Source organism: Physella acuta, unplaced genomic scaffold (assembly GCF_028476545.2).
Source record: "Physella acuta isolate Inbredline_101_S28 unplaced genomic scaffold, ASM2847654v3 ptg002053l, whole genome shotgun sequence".
Taxonomy (NCBI): Eukaryota; Metazoa; Mollusca; class Gastropoda; family Physidae; genus Physella; species Physella acuta.
The window spans coordinates 65590-84710 of NW_026733556.1; the positions used below are offsets into that span (position 1 = coordinate 65590).

The 19121-nt window shown below is 34.9% G+C and overlaps 1 protein-coding gene across 1 annotated transcript; it reads left to right on the top strand.

The window, feature by feature from the left end:
- The first annotated feature begins 14507 nt into the window (after positions 1-14507).
- On the top strand, positions 14508-15329 carry LOC131931917 (NXPE family member 4-like). The gene has a single exon (XM_059288746.1). It carries the CDS (start codon positions 14508-14510, stop codon positions 15327-15329), a length of 822 nt encoding a protein of 273 aa, XP_059144729.1.
- The last annotated feature ends 3792 nt before the right edge of the window (positions 15330-19121 follow it).

Below are 19121 nucleotides of genomic sequence, written 5' to 3' on the forward strand. Positions count from 1 at the left end.
ATCCATCCATCCATCCATCCATCCATCCATCCATCCATCCATCCATCCATCCATCCATCCATCCATCCATCCATCCATCCATCCATCCATCCATCCATCCATCCATCCATCCATCCATCCATCCATCCATCCATCCATCCATCCATCCATCCATCCATCCATCCATCCATCCATCCATCCATCCATCCATCCATCCATCCATCCATCCATCCATCCATCCATCCATCCATCCATCCATCCATCCATCCATCCATCCATCCATCCATCCATCCATCCATCCATCCATCCATCCATCCATCCATCCATCCATCCATCCATCCATCCATCCATCCATCCATCCATCCATCCATCCATCCATCCATCCATCCATCCATCCATCCATCCATCCATCCATCCATCCATCCATCCATCCATCCATCCATCCATCCATCCATCCATCCATCCATCCATCCATCCATCCATCCATCCATCCATCCATCCATCCATCCATCCATCCATCCATCCATCCATCCATCCATCCATCCATCCATCCATCCATCCATCCATCCATCCATCCATCCATCCATCCATCCATCCATCCATCCATCCATCCATCCATCCATCCAGAAATGACGCATTATTAAACGCAATTGCCAGTATGGAAATTGCGCTAAAAACCTTTCAGGATTAGCAGTGATCTATTTATAGCGAAACATCTTAAATCACCTTTTACTTACCGCCGAGAAAGGAAAACAAGAGCTGTTGTAAAGAGTAACATCACAAACGTATGTACGAACTTGAGTTTGTTTACAAACATGCTGTGTTTAGGCTTTACATTCTGCAGACAGGAAAACACATCATTATAATTACACGAAGGCCAGCAATCACACTATTGTTAGCAAATATCGAATCGTCTTTTTTGTTAGTAGCGTTGCTTTAATGTACTTTCATACTTGTCAGTAGTAGGTTAGGGTTTTAATCAGTATCAATGTTAAGGTCTAAATAAGGGTCAGGGTTAGGTAGCGATACTATAAACTAGAAAAGTTAGCTTGAAAACGCCGTGTAGCGCTTATTTTCAAACCGAATCCTATGATAAAATTTTTGTTTTTTTTCATCTCGCAAATAATTCAACTATCGCTGTGTTAGTAATAACAGCTTAACTTAAACATTGATTCAATTTTTAACATATTTTTAACATACCATTTTTGGTAGATCTATATTCTATAATCTAGTCTATATCATTGTCGATAACACCTTTCTAAGTTATACAAAAAAGGTAAAAATGAATTTTTTTATATATATAAGCAGCTAGGATAAGTTTACTTTGTCGTAAAATGATATTTTATTGATGAATTACCTTATCTGAAACATAAATAAACCATTGTCTTTGTTATGAATAGCAGATAATTGAGTAGTCCACCGTTTTACTGATATGTTTATGAGTGTAAGGGAATTCCCTAAGAAAGGAAACGCGAAGCAAGAACTGTATAAGTTTGATATGTGTTTATATAACTATTAATATTCTATGTATATTTCTTAAACATTATATTTTAAAAGCTATATGTATACTCATATACAAGTCAATCTGTTTTTAATTATATATCTAAATCTATGTAAATTTATAAAAACACTAGCCGTCCCGGCCAGGCCCTGCTCTGGCTTCTGTGAAAAACCTTTCTGTTAAAGACCATTACCTGTGTGTTTAGTAATCATCATAAACCCGGCATTGCCCGCCCAAACCACAACCAAACAAAACCAAAACAACAAAACGCAAACATAACGCTAACACAATTACAAATACAAACGAAAACAAAAACCTAACAACAAACCCAACCACAACCACAAACACCAATACAAACACAAAGAAAAAAACAAACAAAAAAGCAAACGAAAACAAAAACCTAACAACAAACCCAACCACAACCACAAACACCAATACCAACACAAAAAAACAACGAAAAAGCAAACGAAAACAAACCAAATCCAAACGCAAAACCAACCAAAAACACAAATACAAACACAAAGAAAAAAACACAAACAAAAACGAAAAAAGAAAGAACAAAAACGAACCAAATCAAAACGCAACCACTAACGCAAACCCACCTAAACACAAAGAAAACACTAACGCGAACATAAACGCCCGGGGCGGAATCACCTGTTTTAGCTTAATGAACGACTATAGTACCCCAACTTATTCATAGTCTTTTGCACTCACTTAAACGAACGCGCCTGTTTCAATTTAATGAACAATTATAATACTCCAAGCTTATCCGTAAAATACCTACAACATTTGCACTTGATCAATCCCCGCTAATTATGTAATTATTTTTTTTCCCAACAACAAAACAAAGTAATAAAAAGTAAATTCTTTTCCACTAATGCAATGGTTTTATAAAGGGAAGTAATTGTGTTTTCCTAATTTATCAAAGGGAAGTAAGTGCTATAGGACTAAATAAAGACATAATTAGATTTTTTGTAAAAGATAATTTTTTTTTAAAACTTCTGTTTAATGAACATGCCGAAAATTATTACTTTCAGTTTGATAAATGAAAATTATTTCCCAAAACTTTCAATATTAATTAAATATTAATATTAATTACAGAATTGAGCTTTATATATTAGATTATAATTATGAAACCAAATAAACCTACATTTATGTATCGGGGGTATAGAAATATGAAAACTTGGGACTGGCTAGTATTTCTTAAAGAACACGCTTAAAGGCGGGAATTTCTAAAATATAGTTTATGAGAATACCATATAAAACATGTCGGGAGTGATCACCACTAAACGTTTTCGAAATGTTCTAATGTAACAGTAAGGGGGATGACACTTTCCGTGCAATCAGAATTTCTTCTAGGCATCTCTTCGAACGAAGTAGAATTTATATAGAAAATATATACATTTAACATTGTCCGCTTCCCCGTAAATTTCAAATGTCCCCCCCCCCCCCCCCGTAGAAAAAAGTCTTGAAGAAACACTGCGTGCAATCGGGCTATAAAATTATAACAGTTTGTGACAAAACCGCTCATTTGTCAAACAGCACAAAGTGAACATTTCTTAGAATATGCTTTATGAGAATTTGATGCAAAATTATCAAATTCTGAAATTTTTTGAACAATTGAAAATGGAGCGAAATATCAAATTATAATCAACTATTCGTTCTATTATACGTACTTTACTTCTTCTTCTTCTTCGTTCTTAATTATTAGTGTTGAAGGGGATCGAGATTTATCTGCCAGTGGGTTTGAACTCGAGACTTTGTTCGAATTTATCAACCATGAGCTTTTTGCCGACTCGACCACGCCTCCAACACAATTAACTGGTTATGCGCCATTGAGGCCATTGACTCCGATTTCAGCCTGCTTTTCTTTTTGGATTTGTTTCCATAGCCTTTGTCCAACCAAGAACAAACTACAAGGCAGCAGGTGTTTTAATTTTGGAGTTGTCTCTCCTAGAAGAGTGGCTGTCCCCAGCTAACGAGCCTCATCTGCCCGAGGGTTCGAACTCGAGACTTTTCGGTTTAGCAACCAAGAGCTTTACCGACTCGACCACGCCGACCCTTTAAATAGAATAGAATCGATTGGAAAAAAAATGCACACCAAAAGTTATACAAAAAGTATAAAAATTCGGGTGGTGTTTGAGAAGTCTGAAAGAGCGTGAGATACTATTTCCGGTCACCGGAAATCACTCAAAGGTAAGCATAATCAACAAAATTAGATCTTATACCGTTTTATATAATTACGTTCACCTAATTGAAACGCTACTTATTTTTTTTTTGTATTTTAGAAACCGAAAATAAAGTACCACTTCCAGATATCGGAGGTCAATCAAAAATCACAGTGATCCAAGTATAAGAATCTATACGTCGCCCAACTATGTGGGACACCGCCACGTATACGCACGCCGACCTGCCCCCTCCCTCGCTCTCCAGACATACGCAACAGACCATATCGCTACCACCCCACCCCCACCAGTCTGGTGAGCTGTGGTTCAAGCCGAATGTTTACAATCGTAGAGCCGGGTCCAATGAGAAGAAGGGAGGGTGAGGATAACCGTCCATCGCGAACCACTGATAGTGTTTTAAAGCAAAATATTTTCAGTCGCAGCATTTGTAGTGTCGAATTCACAAATTATGAATTACTGAAAAGTAGAAAATAAAACAACTATATAGCGGCTATGCTACGCCGTGGTTTGGCTCGCTTACTTTATAAGTATAAGCTTTGTTTACCAAACTGAAACTGTACTCAAGTCGTCGTGTTCACATTATAAGTTTTGCTGACTCAGGAAGGTGTAAAACCTCATTTCGATTTTTTTGCTTGGTTATAATAAATTATCTATGCTCCTATTATAATTAGTCCTCTATGTATAGAAGAAAGTAAACATGCACCACTTTGCATGTTTACTTTCTCCTGAATCTAAAACAATTTGTACACACGGCTACCAGGATCAATGATAAATCAAGTACAATAATTGACCACATCTACGCATCACCTGACTGCAACATAAAAGCGGTCTGTGTTAGTGACTACTTCCCTGTTTGTTGTACATTTTCGCCGAAAAGATTGGGTGTATCTTCGCGGCAACACATCACTATAAATTATCGCTCTTTTAGAAAATTTAATGAAGATCTTTTTTTTGCGGATTTATTTGCTGCCCCCTTCTGCAAAGTATACAATTACAATTGTCCCGATCTAGCCATTTCTGAATGGCTTCGTATTTTCTATACCATATATGACAAACATATACCTAAAATCTCTAAAAGGGTTAAGACTACAAACAAACCTTCTTGGTTTAACAACAATATCGAATCTACAATTAATAAAAGATACCTAATTAGACGAAATGGAACTACTGAGGACTTTTGTAAGCAACGAAATTATGTCAAACTGCTCGTACGTAGGTCGAAGAGAGAAATCTATTTGAATTAATTAGAAGAAAAAAAAGCACATGCGATACAGCTGCACATTGCCAGATATTTGCTGATGACTTCAACACTCATTTATATCATCTGTAGCGCTCAACACAGATGCTGATTACACTATCTGTGAGGAGCTTAATTAAACACTTTTGTTGTTCTGCTCACCGTGGTAGGACAGAGCTGATAATTCCGCTGCTCACTGTTCATGAAGTTTATGTTAGCCTAACATCTCTTAAACCGTCTACAACAGATTCGTTTGATGACATCTCTAATAAAGTATTGAAGATTTCAGCTCCAATAATCTCTGAAGTTTTAACCTATATCTATAACCTCTGTATTGCCAAGCAATATTATCCTAAACATTTTAAGCATGCTAAGGTTAAACCACTTCACAAAAAAGGTAACATTCAAGATGATAATAACTACAGGCCAATTTCTATACTTTCTTCCCTCTCCAAGCCACTAGAAATACATATAAACAAATGCATGTCAAACTACCTAGAAAGTTTCATTCTTGTCACACTGCTTTGATTAAAATGAATGAAAACATATTAACAAAAACCTACTTTGTGGCACGCTGTTTGTCGAATTCAGAAAAGCCTTTGATTCTATTGATCACAGCATACTTCTTAAAACAAACCATTTCCTTACAAATTCCACGAATTTACAGTTAGGTTACTTCACTCCTTTTTATCTAAGAGATCTCAATGCGTGTTTCACCTTTATACCATCTCTTCACAGAAATATGTTAATATAGGGGTTTCCCAGGGCTCAATCTTAGGTCCTTTACTTTTTTCATTATACATTAATGATCTTGCATTGCACATCAATGCAGGTCAGTGCGAGATGTTCGCTGATGATACTTCGTTACATGTCTTTGCAGACAGTGCTGACTCACTTAGTTTCAAACTTCAAACATGTGCCAATCAGCTTGCTACATGGACAAAATTTAACAAAATGAAATTTCACCCCGATAAAACCAAGTCCATGATTATTACAACTCATCAGAAACGCCTTCGTCCACCTTCCTCCTCATTACGCATTACTATAGACAATACAAACATTGAACAGGTTGATAGTTACAAATGCCTAGGATTGGTTATAGATAACAATCTCAGTTGGTCCGGTCATATCCATCTTCTAAAAATGTCCCTATTAAAGACAACTTTTCAACTAACAAAATAAAACTATCTAGATCTGAAAATATATTCAAATCTAAACTAAAACAACAATTATTTAATGACCTCTCTAACTGACACGATGAAATATTTCTCATCCATCTATTATATTCTTATTTTATCTCATCTTGTATTATAACTATGTAATATTATTTCCTTATTCCACATTTTTAGTGCTATGTTACTGCTATGTCGTTACTATGCTATTGCTTTTTTAAATGCTGTTATTAAATTGTTGTTTTTATTTGTTTATTTTAAAACGGCCAATGTGAAAAAAGGCCTCCGTGGCTTCAATTGTTACCGTAATTGAATAAATTAAATTGAATTGACATCCATGATAACAACGGCATAAAGAAAGATATCATACATGACACGGTATATTGGGGAAAGATAGTAAGGGATATAAAGAAGATAATTACAGGATGACTTTAAGAATTGGATTAATTGCGATTTGCAGAATCACTACAAACAACAGAGGACCGAGAAATTTGACAACAGTGTCGGCCCAACACCCCTTCCTGGATTGTGGTAATGTTAGATAGATAGACAGACAACATTGAGAGTGGCACACTAATGTTGTTATCCCAAATAACTATTCGTTGGCAGATCAATAGTAACGCAGTAGCAGGGCACAATCTGTACCAGCCATCAACGTTAAGGCATACCTGGATTTTAAACAACGCTGCGTTAATAGCCAATTTAAAATAAGCTTCAGGACAAAACGTGACGACTATATATCCTTGACAGACTTCGGCTACTGTGTGTGCATTTCTTCACTTGGATTTTTTCACGTTTGACTCCAGAATGGAGTTAGTCAGGATTAAAAAAATCACCCTCTTATTCATTGGACTTTCGTTGTTATATTTTACCATATACTATAATATGCAAAGGTTAGTAAAAGAAACTTAAATGCTTTTCTTAGAAAATATTTTACCTTACAATTAATATGTAACTGTTACTTATATTTATAAGAAGATTTTGTTGTTCCTTTTATGTAAAACGATTGCTTAAGTAATATTTTACAATAACAGGCAGAAGATGACAAATTTTGTCACAGTGGCCACACCATCACATAAAAAAGAGCCAATACTTCTTCATGGAAAATTTGACGTCCATTTTCATCAAGCGATTGAGGAAGAATTCTGGGACGCTGGTCCGATAGATATCTATAAAGCTTTTGCTCAACATTCCTACAAGACTTCAGAGACGTGTAACAATACTTGTTATGCAGATAACCTTGTGTGTACAGCTACACGTACAAAGGAATTTAACGGACTAATAGCAAAAGGTTTGATGGTACCTAAACCGTTCCTTGCAAGAGGGCAGTATATCTTTGATTGGGAGAAAACATATTTGAGTTATCCACCTTTGTACGATATTAAAACGCTTCCAGATTTGAAGTTGTCTAAAGTGACAGTTGAAAACACAAGACAAGGTGTGGTCAGGTGTAAGATACTTGAAACTATACACGGTCGTCTGGATGTCGTGGATGGGTACGGGCGTCAGAGAACCAAGGGAGACGATGTGGTCAGGGTTTGGATGAAGGGCAGTAATTCAACTGGATATGCTGTAGTGGGTGATGTCTTGGATCTAAAAAATGGCAGCTATGTTTTCAATGTAAAATGTCTCTGGACTGGAGAATCTTCGGTAACGTAATTTTAATAAATACTAGACATTAGATAACTGTGGGTTTCGGGGGTGATCCAAAAATGGTTTCTCTTCACTTCGAGTAAATCTTTTGCCTAAAGTGCTCACTGTCTAAATTCATGATTTAAACAATTAATACTGAAGGTGTTGTAAAACAATTTTCATTTTTGATAAATCTGGATTTATAATTTTTGTCTGATTAATGTAAGTCCTTTATACTCAGGATGTGATGAACGACTGAGGTGTAAACTCAAAATTTTAAGTGATTTTTGTGCACGACTACAATACTTTCTCTATACTTTGTGTACGAGAAAGTAATAAAAGCTTGTAAAAAGTAAATCTAGTAAAATGCGAACCTTGTAGCGTTATAAAAATTTAACAATTTAACTTTAAATTGTCTATCTTATTAAAATAAAGCGGGATTGATCTCTCACAAACTTTCTCATTTATTCTTATATAACACTACGGGTAATGGCTACTAGGGATTAGATATAGTTTCATTCCATTTTCAATTGCTTAAACTTTTTAAAATAGAGAAGAATCTTGTAAAGAAAAAGAATTGCGCACCAAGTGAATATCGAACAATATCTGTATAATAGTGCGGAATATTATTACTTTTTGAATTCATATTAGTTTTTTTTCAGCAATCGAAAATAGCGTATATTACTACTTTCGGTCAACGGAAATTACTCAAAGTTTGATGGATGGCAGAATTAGATATTTTACGTAATATGTAATATCATTTATGTATTTGAAATAGTACTCAAGTTTTAGGCTTTTGAAAAATTGAAAGTAGAATAAGTTCCACTTCCGGTTACCTGAAATCGCTGAAAACTTGATACAGAAATACAAATTTTTGATATAATATTGTGAAATTTTATCAACTAGCTGTAACGGTACTCAAGTTATCGTGTTTGTCTGTAAACAATGTATGAACTGCTGTATTACGGCAAAAATTAAGTTGTGTCGTTTAGTGGTACACTTTTCTCCACTTTTAGCTGAACGTGGGCATCGCCTACCCGCGTGAATTCATCAGGACCGTCATCCACCAGATTCACATAGGTACAAGCAGATGGATGGCGGCGAGGTTTAAAAAGGGTGACTTGATTGAGGTAAACACTATAAAATCTCTCCCTCTCACTCTTGCTTTCTCTCTCTCTCTCTCTCTCTCTCTCTCCGTATATATTCGTTTAAGTGTTTTAGCCTGAAGATGTTAATTTTTATTTTTGTAACAGGTACACGTATTCCTCCGTTAAATTCGCTCTGTATAAAGGCCTGATGATTAATATCCCTAATGGTTTTTTTAAATATAAATTCTCTAATGTGTTTATTAGTTAGTTTGATAAAGTGGGAGGTGATTGTGTTGGCCGTTGCTGTGTAAATAACTTTAAATAGTTTCTATCTGATCATTAGTGCTGCCCTAGCAAAAATAGTTGTGTTGCAGTTTTTATATGTGTTCAATTTTAGGGTAATTTTGTCAGTCGGCTTTTTCCGCGTGTCTTTGTTGTCATTATTAGGGCTGTATGTGAAAATTATGTCGTACATTCTGAGTCTGTCTGTTTCTGTAATTTGGGTTTCATATTTGGTGTACCTAATCCTAATATTTTTTATTTCTCTACATTATTTGACCCTCACTTCCTCTTCCGAATACTATGAAAGTTTCTGCGATCGCCTTTATTTCTTTTTCTGTTTGCAGTAAGAATTTGGCTGTCGTGTTTGGAAGTGGCTATCCTTTTATACGGATGTCCTGTCTAATGATTTTTAGCAGAAGCTTTATACTAAGGCTATATATTAATGGGGATAACGGACAGTCTAGTCCAACAAACCTTATCTATAATATAACGCTGGTGGTAGTGTGTCAGTCCTTCCATCCTTCCGTCATCGCTATAGATTTTGGAACCATAAAAGTAAACATCGCACCCTGCAGTGCTTTTCAGTGCATCGCATTGTCTTATTATAAATAATAGAGTAGGGTTTGTTTATATAACGACTTAAATTTATTTTATAGTTGCCACTGCTTTTGCTTTTTTTGCATAACGTAAAGAAAATATTATATATATATATATATATATATATATATATATATATATATATATATATATACATATATATGTTAATATATATGTCTAATAGTTAACATTTCTTTCATGTTTATTTACAGGATACCATTTGTTTTTCAACACCCAACATACCGGAATGGGAGTGTATCTGTAATTTCAGCATGTTTGGTTATGAGAATTATTACTGTGGTAGACCAAGAAAGCAACAGTAAGTGAGACACACATGATCTATTTTTTGAAGGAAGGAAGGAAGGAAGGAAGGAATGAAGGAAGGAAAGAATGAAGGAAGGAAGGAAGGAAGGAAGGAAAGAAGGAAAGGGAATGGAAAGGAAAGGAAAGGGAATGGAATGGAATGGAAAGTAAAGGAAAGGAAAGAAGGAAGATGGGAGTGAGGGGGGAGGAATAAATAAATACATAAATAAATAAATACATAAATAAATACATAAATAAAACATAAATACATACATAAATAAAAACATATATACATACATAAATAAAAGCATAAAGTAAATACGTAAGTAAATAAGTACATAAATAAATAAATACATAAATAAATAAATGTTGTATGTGTGATCAACAGACTCAAATGTGAAGATTGGATTGAAACAGGATTTTTAGATGTACCACTTCCCCATGACGTCATAAGCGCTGAAAGGAGCCTTATCAAGTCCATATGCAGGTATACCATTGTTTCGCATTATAGACAACTATTTTGAAATATCTTTGTTTCGACCAGCGGTTTATAGTCAGAAGGTTAAGTTAATATTAATTGTTAAAGCAGAAAAGAAATATATTTTCATATTCTAAGGCGTACATTTTACAATCTTAATTATTAAAATATTGAATTTCTGAATTATTTTCTATTTTCTTTGGTGTGCTCACGACTATTAGTATAACGAAACATATTGTATGTCAGCAACAATGGAAAGTGGCTTCTCATAAAAGACGTTTCTGTTTAGTTGATGTTTCAGCAAAAAACTAAAAGCCTTGATCAAATTATTTAAAATGAATCGCAGAAAATGCGGAAAAGAAAACTGCGAAAATGAAAATTACTTACAAATAAGGGAGCGAGGGCCAGTAGCGTGGCTACCGTAAAGCTAGCGTGAGCAAAGCATAAGGGCCCAAGGCACATAGGGGCACGCACGGGTTCTTTTCCATATTAAAAAAATTAAAACTTTTACATTGAAATTGTGATATTTGTTATATGTAAATATCTTTAGAAATAATTAAAGTTACATAAGGCCCCCAAACATTTCTTGCTGCACAGTGTGTTTGTGCGTGTGTGTTTGGGGAGGGGGAAGGTGTCAAACCGGGTCCATCTGTAATATAAACACTATATGCGTTGTCGCATTGTCGTGCAAGCCATTGAGATAATTGGCCTACAAATAAACTTGAACTTTGACTCTTCAGTGAGATTAGGATCAGACACCCGTAAACTTACATGCATTGCTACAAACCTCAACTTACTAGAAAATTTCCTACCCCACCCTACAGACCTGTACCCCCTTCCCAACTGTCTGCTGTCCCTGAAATTCCATCGTACTAAACATACATGATAACACTTGTGCCATTAAAAAAATAACAAGCATGGACAGTGTTTTCACAACAAGCTAAGTTCAATAATTTCAATGTTTTTCTACTAATAATTACCTTAATTACATTTCATATTTTGATGTAAGTAATCTTTAATCAATATAGCGCTTACATTTAAAGTTTTTCGTTAATGAGCTCTTTGACGCCTATATTCGTTTTAATGAGTGCTATCCATGAGGGACGCAGAGGGCTACTAAAATTGATTACTATATCGAATAAGAGGTGTCCTCCAGCGCATCAGTAGTGGTAAGGTTGGGCGCCCCAAGTTAGCCAGTAGTTACCTGAGTGCTCCTGCAGTCAGGGGTACTACTTACTCAACGACCAAGCTGCAACAGGGGCGGCATTCGATGCCCCCGGCTTACGAATGACACTAAGAAAAGAGCACCCTACACTAGAGACAAGGTGGGCCTCTATGTTCGATGATTAAAACGGTAGTGTAACCCTTCACATCGCGCGACAAAGGATGATTAACCAATGGCGTTGTTTACATTTTATCTATCTCAGTTTTAGAAATCAACGTCATATGACTAAAAATACACAATTGGTAACGCGTTGACCCATATTATCCCAAGGTCTCAAATTTTTATAATTTTTTGATATGGTTTAGCTTTTGGGCACTGAATGAAGGAATGACTATGGATTTTTTTTAAAAATCAATACTTTTTTTAAATATCGATTTTTTAAAAAACGTCCCATAAATGGGACGCTAGCAACGAACGGCCCCATGTACATTTATTGAAAAATAAAATCATTTTTCACGAAATATGGCTAATCACGCGAAAATTAAGCTGTGTACTGATTTTGTATTGTTAGACCAATGATTTAATTGTTTAGGACAGCTAAAAATACTGATAATGATCAATTGGGTTAGCCATACCATGGTCTAAAATGCAGAAATTATGTTCAAAAGTCTAGTTTTCTTTCAATTTAGCATCCATCAAAGTGAACAACACTTGGAAATAAGTAAAGCTGTGACTAGTACATCTAATTATACACACATGATCACAAATATTGTTATTATTCATCGAAACTGTAATATAATTAAATATAAATAATTGATTTTTTTGCGGGGCGTACTTGAAATTTTCAGGGATGGGGACTTAAATTTCAGGGGAAGGGTGGACATTGGTAAAAGTATGTTTTGTATATAAATTCCATTTTCTTCTGGGGGCAGAGCCCCCCCCCCCCCTCCTCCGAAATGATGCCTGAAAGAAACTCTGCCCTTAGTGAATTTGCAAAAGATGTTCCGGTCCAGTCCCAGATGTCATCCAGCCATCTTCTCTTTTGTTACCCTCGCTATCCCCCCCCCCCCCACAGGCGTACATTAGGACATCAGACATCTTATTTCTAGGGCACGGATCCGTCTCTGGGGGCTTGTATTGAGTGTTCATGGCTCTCATCCATGTATGCACCTCACTATGCGAACAGCTCCCAATCTAACACCAGGAATCTCCTTAAAAAGTTAACAAAGTAAAGCTGGTATCGGTAACCTTTGGAGGGGGATATTATTGGGGCATGACAACTGTACACAGCTAATTCACATTTCTGCTATATTTAGCTTAAGCCCTCTTATATGAAGAGAGTCAACCAACCCCCATGACTGAATCATTTCACCTAAATTGTGGCCATTGTTATTATTCTGGTTTGTTATAATTTTAATATCACGCGCTAGTAAATTTACAGCAATACTAAATTAGTTTGTATTCAATGGTATTAAATACTTCAGTAAGTGTAATTCTGAAAACTTAAAAATAAAATTTAATTTTTTCAATATTTGCAATTTTCTAATACAATAATATATAAGAAAATATAGCTCAAGGTCATAATTAAATATCTATAAATACTACTTAACACCCCAAAGTCGACAGTTAACAAAGTCAACAATTGTTTCACCATAAATAACCATTTAACATAAATATTTGCATCTGTGTTTCACGCTAGTGTCCAATAAATGTGACGTTTGTGTAACAATCTGCATAAATATAGGTCAAGGTCATAATTAAATATCTATACATACTACTAAACACCCCAAATTCAGCAGTTAACAAAGTCAACAATTGTTTCACCATAAATAACCATTTAACATAAACATTTGCATCTTTGTTTCTCGCTAGTGTCCAATAAATGTGACGTTTGTGTAACAATCTACATGTGGCCATTCGTTGCTAGCGTCCCACTTATGGGACGCTTGTTGTACACTTGATATAACGAAGTAGTAAAAAAAAATTGTTATTTTTAAATTTTTATCTGATAGAAATATGGTACTGCTACAAGTTTCAAATGTATTTTGCACTTAAAATGTTAATATTTTAGAAGATATGCATTATCCTGTGCGCATGTTTTCTTTTTTCAGCAATTTTGACAAGTCCTGCAAATCCGGAACTATAACATTTTTCTAAATTAATTTTTTTCACAAAACACACACAAATTCAATAGTTTAGCCATTTTCAAATACAATGAAACATAATTTGTGTTTTAACTAGTATTTAATAAATTTTAGCAATTTTTTTTACCAAGCGTCCCATAAGTGGGACGCTAGCAGAATATGGGTTAAACCATTACACATTTTTTCGTTACCCTGGTATGTGGGTATAGATTGCAGCAACGCAGACCTGTACGATAGTATTTATTGCAGTACAGATAAACATTATTTTGTGGCCTAACGGCTGACAAAGGGGTCCACTGATAAATTTGGCATAGGGCATTTTTGTTTTCCTAATTCGAGCATTTTTATAAATTAACATTGAATGACTATATGTACATTTAGCATAATAAATCAACCTTCCAGCAAAACGACAAAATTAAAGTGTATTAGCTGCTTAGTTTGCACTTGCGAGTTATTCTGTTTGTTCATTTTTCTCAATGAACCCAAGTTAAGAACATTTTTTTCTAACATTTAGGTGCCACGAACTAAGCTTTGCATTATTGAAAAATGTCAACTTCCTACTTTCACGAGTAAAACTTTTTTCACAGCAAACCATCACAGAGGGCAGTTTCACACAGTTTAAAAATAAATACTGTAAATGCAGGTAATTTTATGTTTACATATCTAAAAATACTTTCATAATCTCTATGCAATGTGGTAATCATAGCAATGATGATATTAGATTAATAAATAAAAACAAAAGCATGACTATATTACAAAAAATTGGCGTTGATGTTGGCAGTGTTTTACTGTTTTTCACAGAAAATCTTCCAGAATTACCCCCCTGTCACATGTCAAATAAAAATGTCACCTGGACAACAGCGATGCCTAAAGGCATCTGGACGCCTGGCAATATCTGGAAGTCTCTGGTCTGTAAGGACGAAGGGGTCATCAATACAGACTGGACATTAAAATGCCTCAGAAACACATCCGTTTGGATCTTCGGGGACTCAAATGCCAGATTAGCGTATGATGTGATTCTAGAGCTAACAAAATGTAACAAAACAAAAGACCTATACCCTAGAGCCAAATGCACCAAGTCTGAGACTGGACTGTCTATAAATGTACTATGCCACGAAGGACCTGTGTATATAACCTTACAAAGAAATGACAATTTCTCGGTACCTAATTTTATACAGAAGCTTCCAAAAAACCAGAAACATATTCTCATCATTCAGTATTACCTCCACTACGCGGCTGCCCATCTTGCTGTGCTGTCGTTACGTATGAAATCTCTGAGAGCCGCCATAGAAAAACTGCTTGAAGAAAACCCCAACGTCTTGATAGGACTTAGAGCTCCTCATATCTCTCCTTTATTTTACGATTACAACCATGCAGTTGGAGGGGATCCTTTAGGACCCCAGTATATCCATATAATACGAGAAAGGTTCAAAGGCTTAGAAGATAAAATCGTTTTCTTAGATTTGTGGGAAATGTCCATTGGAATAGAAAACCCTGATTATCATCCACCGCAATATGTTAATCTCGAGATGTTCAAGTTCTTGTTGTCCTTTCAGTGCCAGTGATATGAAATTATTCATCGCCTAATAAATTGGCACACAAATTATAAAGTTGAAACATTCAATAATTCTATAATACGAGATGAATGGCCCGTTGAGGGAGAGATACAACGGGCGCTAGATTTATAGTGTTGTCTTTTTATGTAAATCGAATCCAAAATCAAAATCACCACCTCAAATTCAAATTTAACCGGAAACGAAACATGTCTTTAAAAACTGATTTATATCCAGATTCGGGATTTTAATTGGATTTAAGCTTGTTTCTGCACAATGATACTAAATATAGTCTTAGACATACCCCTAAACATTGCACCTAAGCTTAAGCATGGCAAAAGTCGCGTTTAGAGTTTCTTTCAGGCGACTCTACGCGGGTGGAAGGGGGGGGGAGAGAAAGGGGATCGTTTCTTAACCCGAAGCATGTCTACCGTCTCATTCAACGAAATGGAATTTATATAGAAAATATACTGAATGAAACAATGCGTGAGATAGATAACGGGCCAATATTACAGAAGTAGTCTCTACCTTTAGTCTGTATGATCTACAAATGCCACCAGTGTATCTTTCAGACTTTTCCCCAGGGACGCTTGAAAATTGGCAGGGGTGAATAAAATTCTCCGGGGCGAGTGAAGCCGACATAGTAAAAGTGTTTCTTTTCCATATATTTAATATTTCTTTTGGTTACAACATGCTCAGCTGTAATCTGTGTTTTTTTTTAAAAAAACATGTCTGAGTTGACTGGACACTGGGCAGGTGAAGTAGAGTTGACCTGGTTTTTTTTACCCCCAGCATATGAAAGGATAGTGTGGTCAGACCCATGCTCTTCCGAAATAGGTGTTTTTAAAAGACAAAACGTCTGAGGTGTGACGTCTTTTTTAATGTGGGTTCTGTTGTTTTTTTTGGAGACGAAGTGATAGACGTGATGTCATTTAGGGTTGACCCCCGAAACCCACATTTATCCAAGGGTAACGGGTAGTCTAAAAGACGATATACCTTTACATGAGACTCTTACTGATATTTTATTTTTGGTTATTTTTATTGTATCGCATGGTTTTGTTGTTCGACAGGGAATAATAAGTAGGCGACAAGCGTATTTCTATAAAATAATTAGCTTTGATACTTATGTAATTTGTGTAACGAATCGTGTTATTAAGGAATATTTGAATATGTTTGAATATTTATTTGTTTGTTTATTTGTTTGTCTGATTTACTACTGTAGAGGATCTGCTCTATGTAGAGAGCTGTAAAATACTATGTAGATAGAGAACAATTTTTGTTTTCAGACAGACTGTTAATCACAAATTTATTTAAAGACATTAATTAATTTATTGATTTATTCATAGGTAGATTAACCATATTAATTATAAAAGTTTAAAACATTCACTTAACTTTGTGGGAATAGTGACGTCACATGATTTGTTTATTTTTTAGTACAATAAAATGGCGGCTTCCATCATAGACTTTGTGGCCCAATCAAAAGTTTAACGCGTTCTAAAGCTAATTTTCTGTCGGCTATAACTTTAACAATACGTCCGTTTGCTGTATTTATTACGTTTCAATTCTATAATCAATGTTTGAACACTTTTTATTTTGTTATACAATACATTTCTCTAGATCCACAGAAATATGTCAAGATTCTTACGCAGCTTAGAAGTAAAATATATAAGTTATTAACTTCTCCAAACGAGCCTAGATGGCTAAGAGGTTAGCACCTTAGGTACCATGCGGGTGGTATGGGTTCTAGACATGTCGGTGTTCTTTTTTAAAATTTTAAATAATTTTTTTAGCTGTGAATGCTAATGTTGCCTTTGCCTATTGGGATACATGGCAGGTGAAGTAGAGTTCACCTGTTTCTTTGTCCTTAGTATATACCGTGGATAGTGTGGTCAGAGCCATGCTCGGCCGGAATCTCTTTTTTTAAAGATAAAACATGTTGTCTGAGACTTGGTGGAACACTGGGCAGGTGAAGTAGTGTTGGGTAGGTGTAAAGTTCACCTGCGACGACAGCATATGAAGAGATAGTATGGTCAGACCCACCCTCAGCCAAAATCTGTGTTTTCACAGACAAAAACATGTCTGAGTTGGGAGGACACTTGGTAGGTGAAGTAGAGTTGATCTGTTTTTGTGACCTCAGCAAATAAAAGATTATGTTGTCAGACCCATACTCAGGCGAAGTCAGTGTTTTTTAAAAGACAAAAATGTCGGAGGTGTGACGCCTTATTGATTGTGGAGTATGGTTATTTTGTGATGATAGTGACAGACGTGATGTCATTTATGGATTACCCCCGAAACCCACAGTTATCAAATGATAACGGGTAGTCTAGTTTACATTAAAAATCAATTAAACGTTTTACCTGTTGCTGATTTGAGCTTATCTTTAAGCACTGCGGTTTAAATTTTAAAATTTAAACACACATAAATATCTGTTATCACTTTCTGTTAGACATGGGTATAGATGGCTGGATTAAAGCCTGACCGATTACGTCAAGTACACACCATATATATATATATATATATATATATATATATATATATATATATATATATATATATATATATATATATATATAATCCATGATTCAAATTATTTAGAATAGCACTCACTTAAGAACTTTATAGTGTCTGTAAATATTATGTTATTTTAATACCTAATTTCAAAATTTCAAAATACTTAATTTCCTTTTTCATTTTTGATTTAGTAGATTTATTAATTTCATGTATTTGGTTGTAAATCTGCTGATATGTAATAAATATGCTACACAATATCAAACAAAACGAAAATGAGTTGTTGTTTTTTTAATTTCTATTTTTATTTATTTTTAAATATTTATATCCACCTATCAGCTTCATTTACTTTTGAAAATATTTTGTAAGATTTATAGTTGTCTAGACCAGTTGACTATAAAAAAAATTAGGAAACAATTCAGAAAAAGGAGATGTTTAACCAAGGCTGCTGTGTGACATGTTATAGTTTGAAGTGCGTGCTAGCTGATTGCAAGGAACCATTTTAATGATGTGTTATTTAACGTAGTAGGTAAGTCCCGTGATAAGTAAAATGGGGTGGAGGTGGTGGTGAGTTTGTGTGTAACAACGGAGTGGAATAAGGTTATGTATGGACTTTGTGAGAGTGTATCTTGTGGTGCGAAGTGTAAGTTATGTATGGAGTTTGTGAGAGAGTGGCTTACTTATATAATATGAATATTAGAGTGGCTGGTTAAGTGAAAAGTTATGTGTGGACTTTGGTCCAGATGAAACACGGCCTTGTATCATGGCCCCGGAAAACTAAAACCACACCGTAAAGGTGGGTCCTTATACAATCATGAGCTATCTAAACTCTGGCCCCAGTACACCCAACTCTGGGAGAAACTTTATTAGGTCTTTATTATGTCTGGAGACGGCAGTTCAGTTCGTTGGGTTTATTGTCTAAATCCTCCGACATTAATATATTAATAACAAAGAATTTTCAACAGTACCATTAAATTAGAGTTACTAAATTTAAATGAAATATTACTAACATGTGTCATTCCATGCTGGTTCTATGAAATGTTATTTTAAAAAACGGATTATTATAACTTAAAATCTAATAACACATGCATTTAAAAACATGGGTCAGTCAACCAATACGTTTTAAAACTAGATTTAAATAAAATTTAATTTTAAAAAAATCACAAATTAATTTGAGAATTTATTTTTTGAACTTTTATGAAGTGCGTTACATACAATTACTCTAAACAAGTGACAAACAAAACAAATTAAATAACACAATTTCATATTAATGATTAATTTGAAACTTGAAATCTT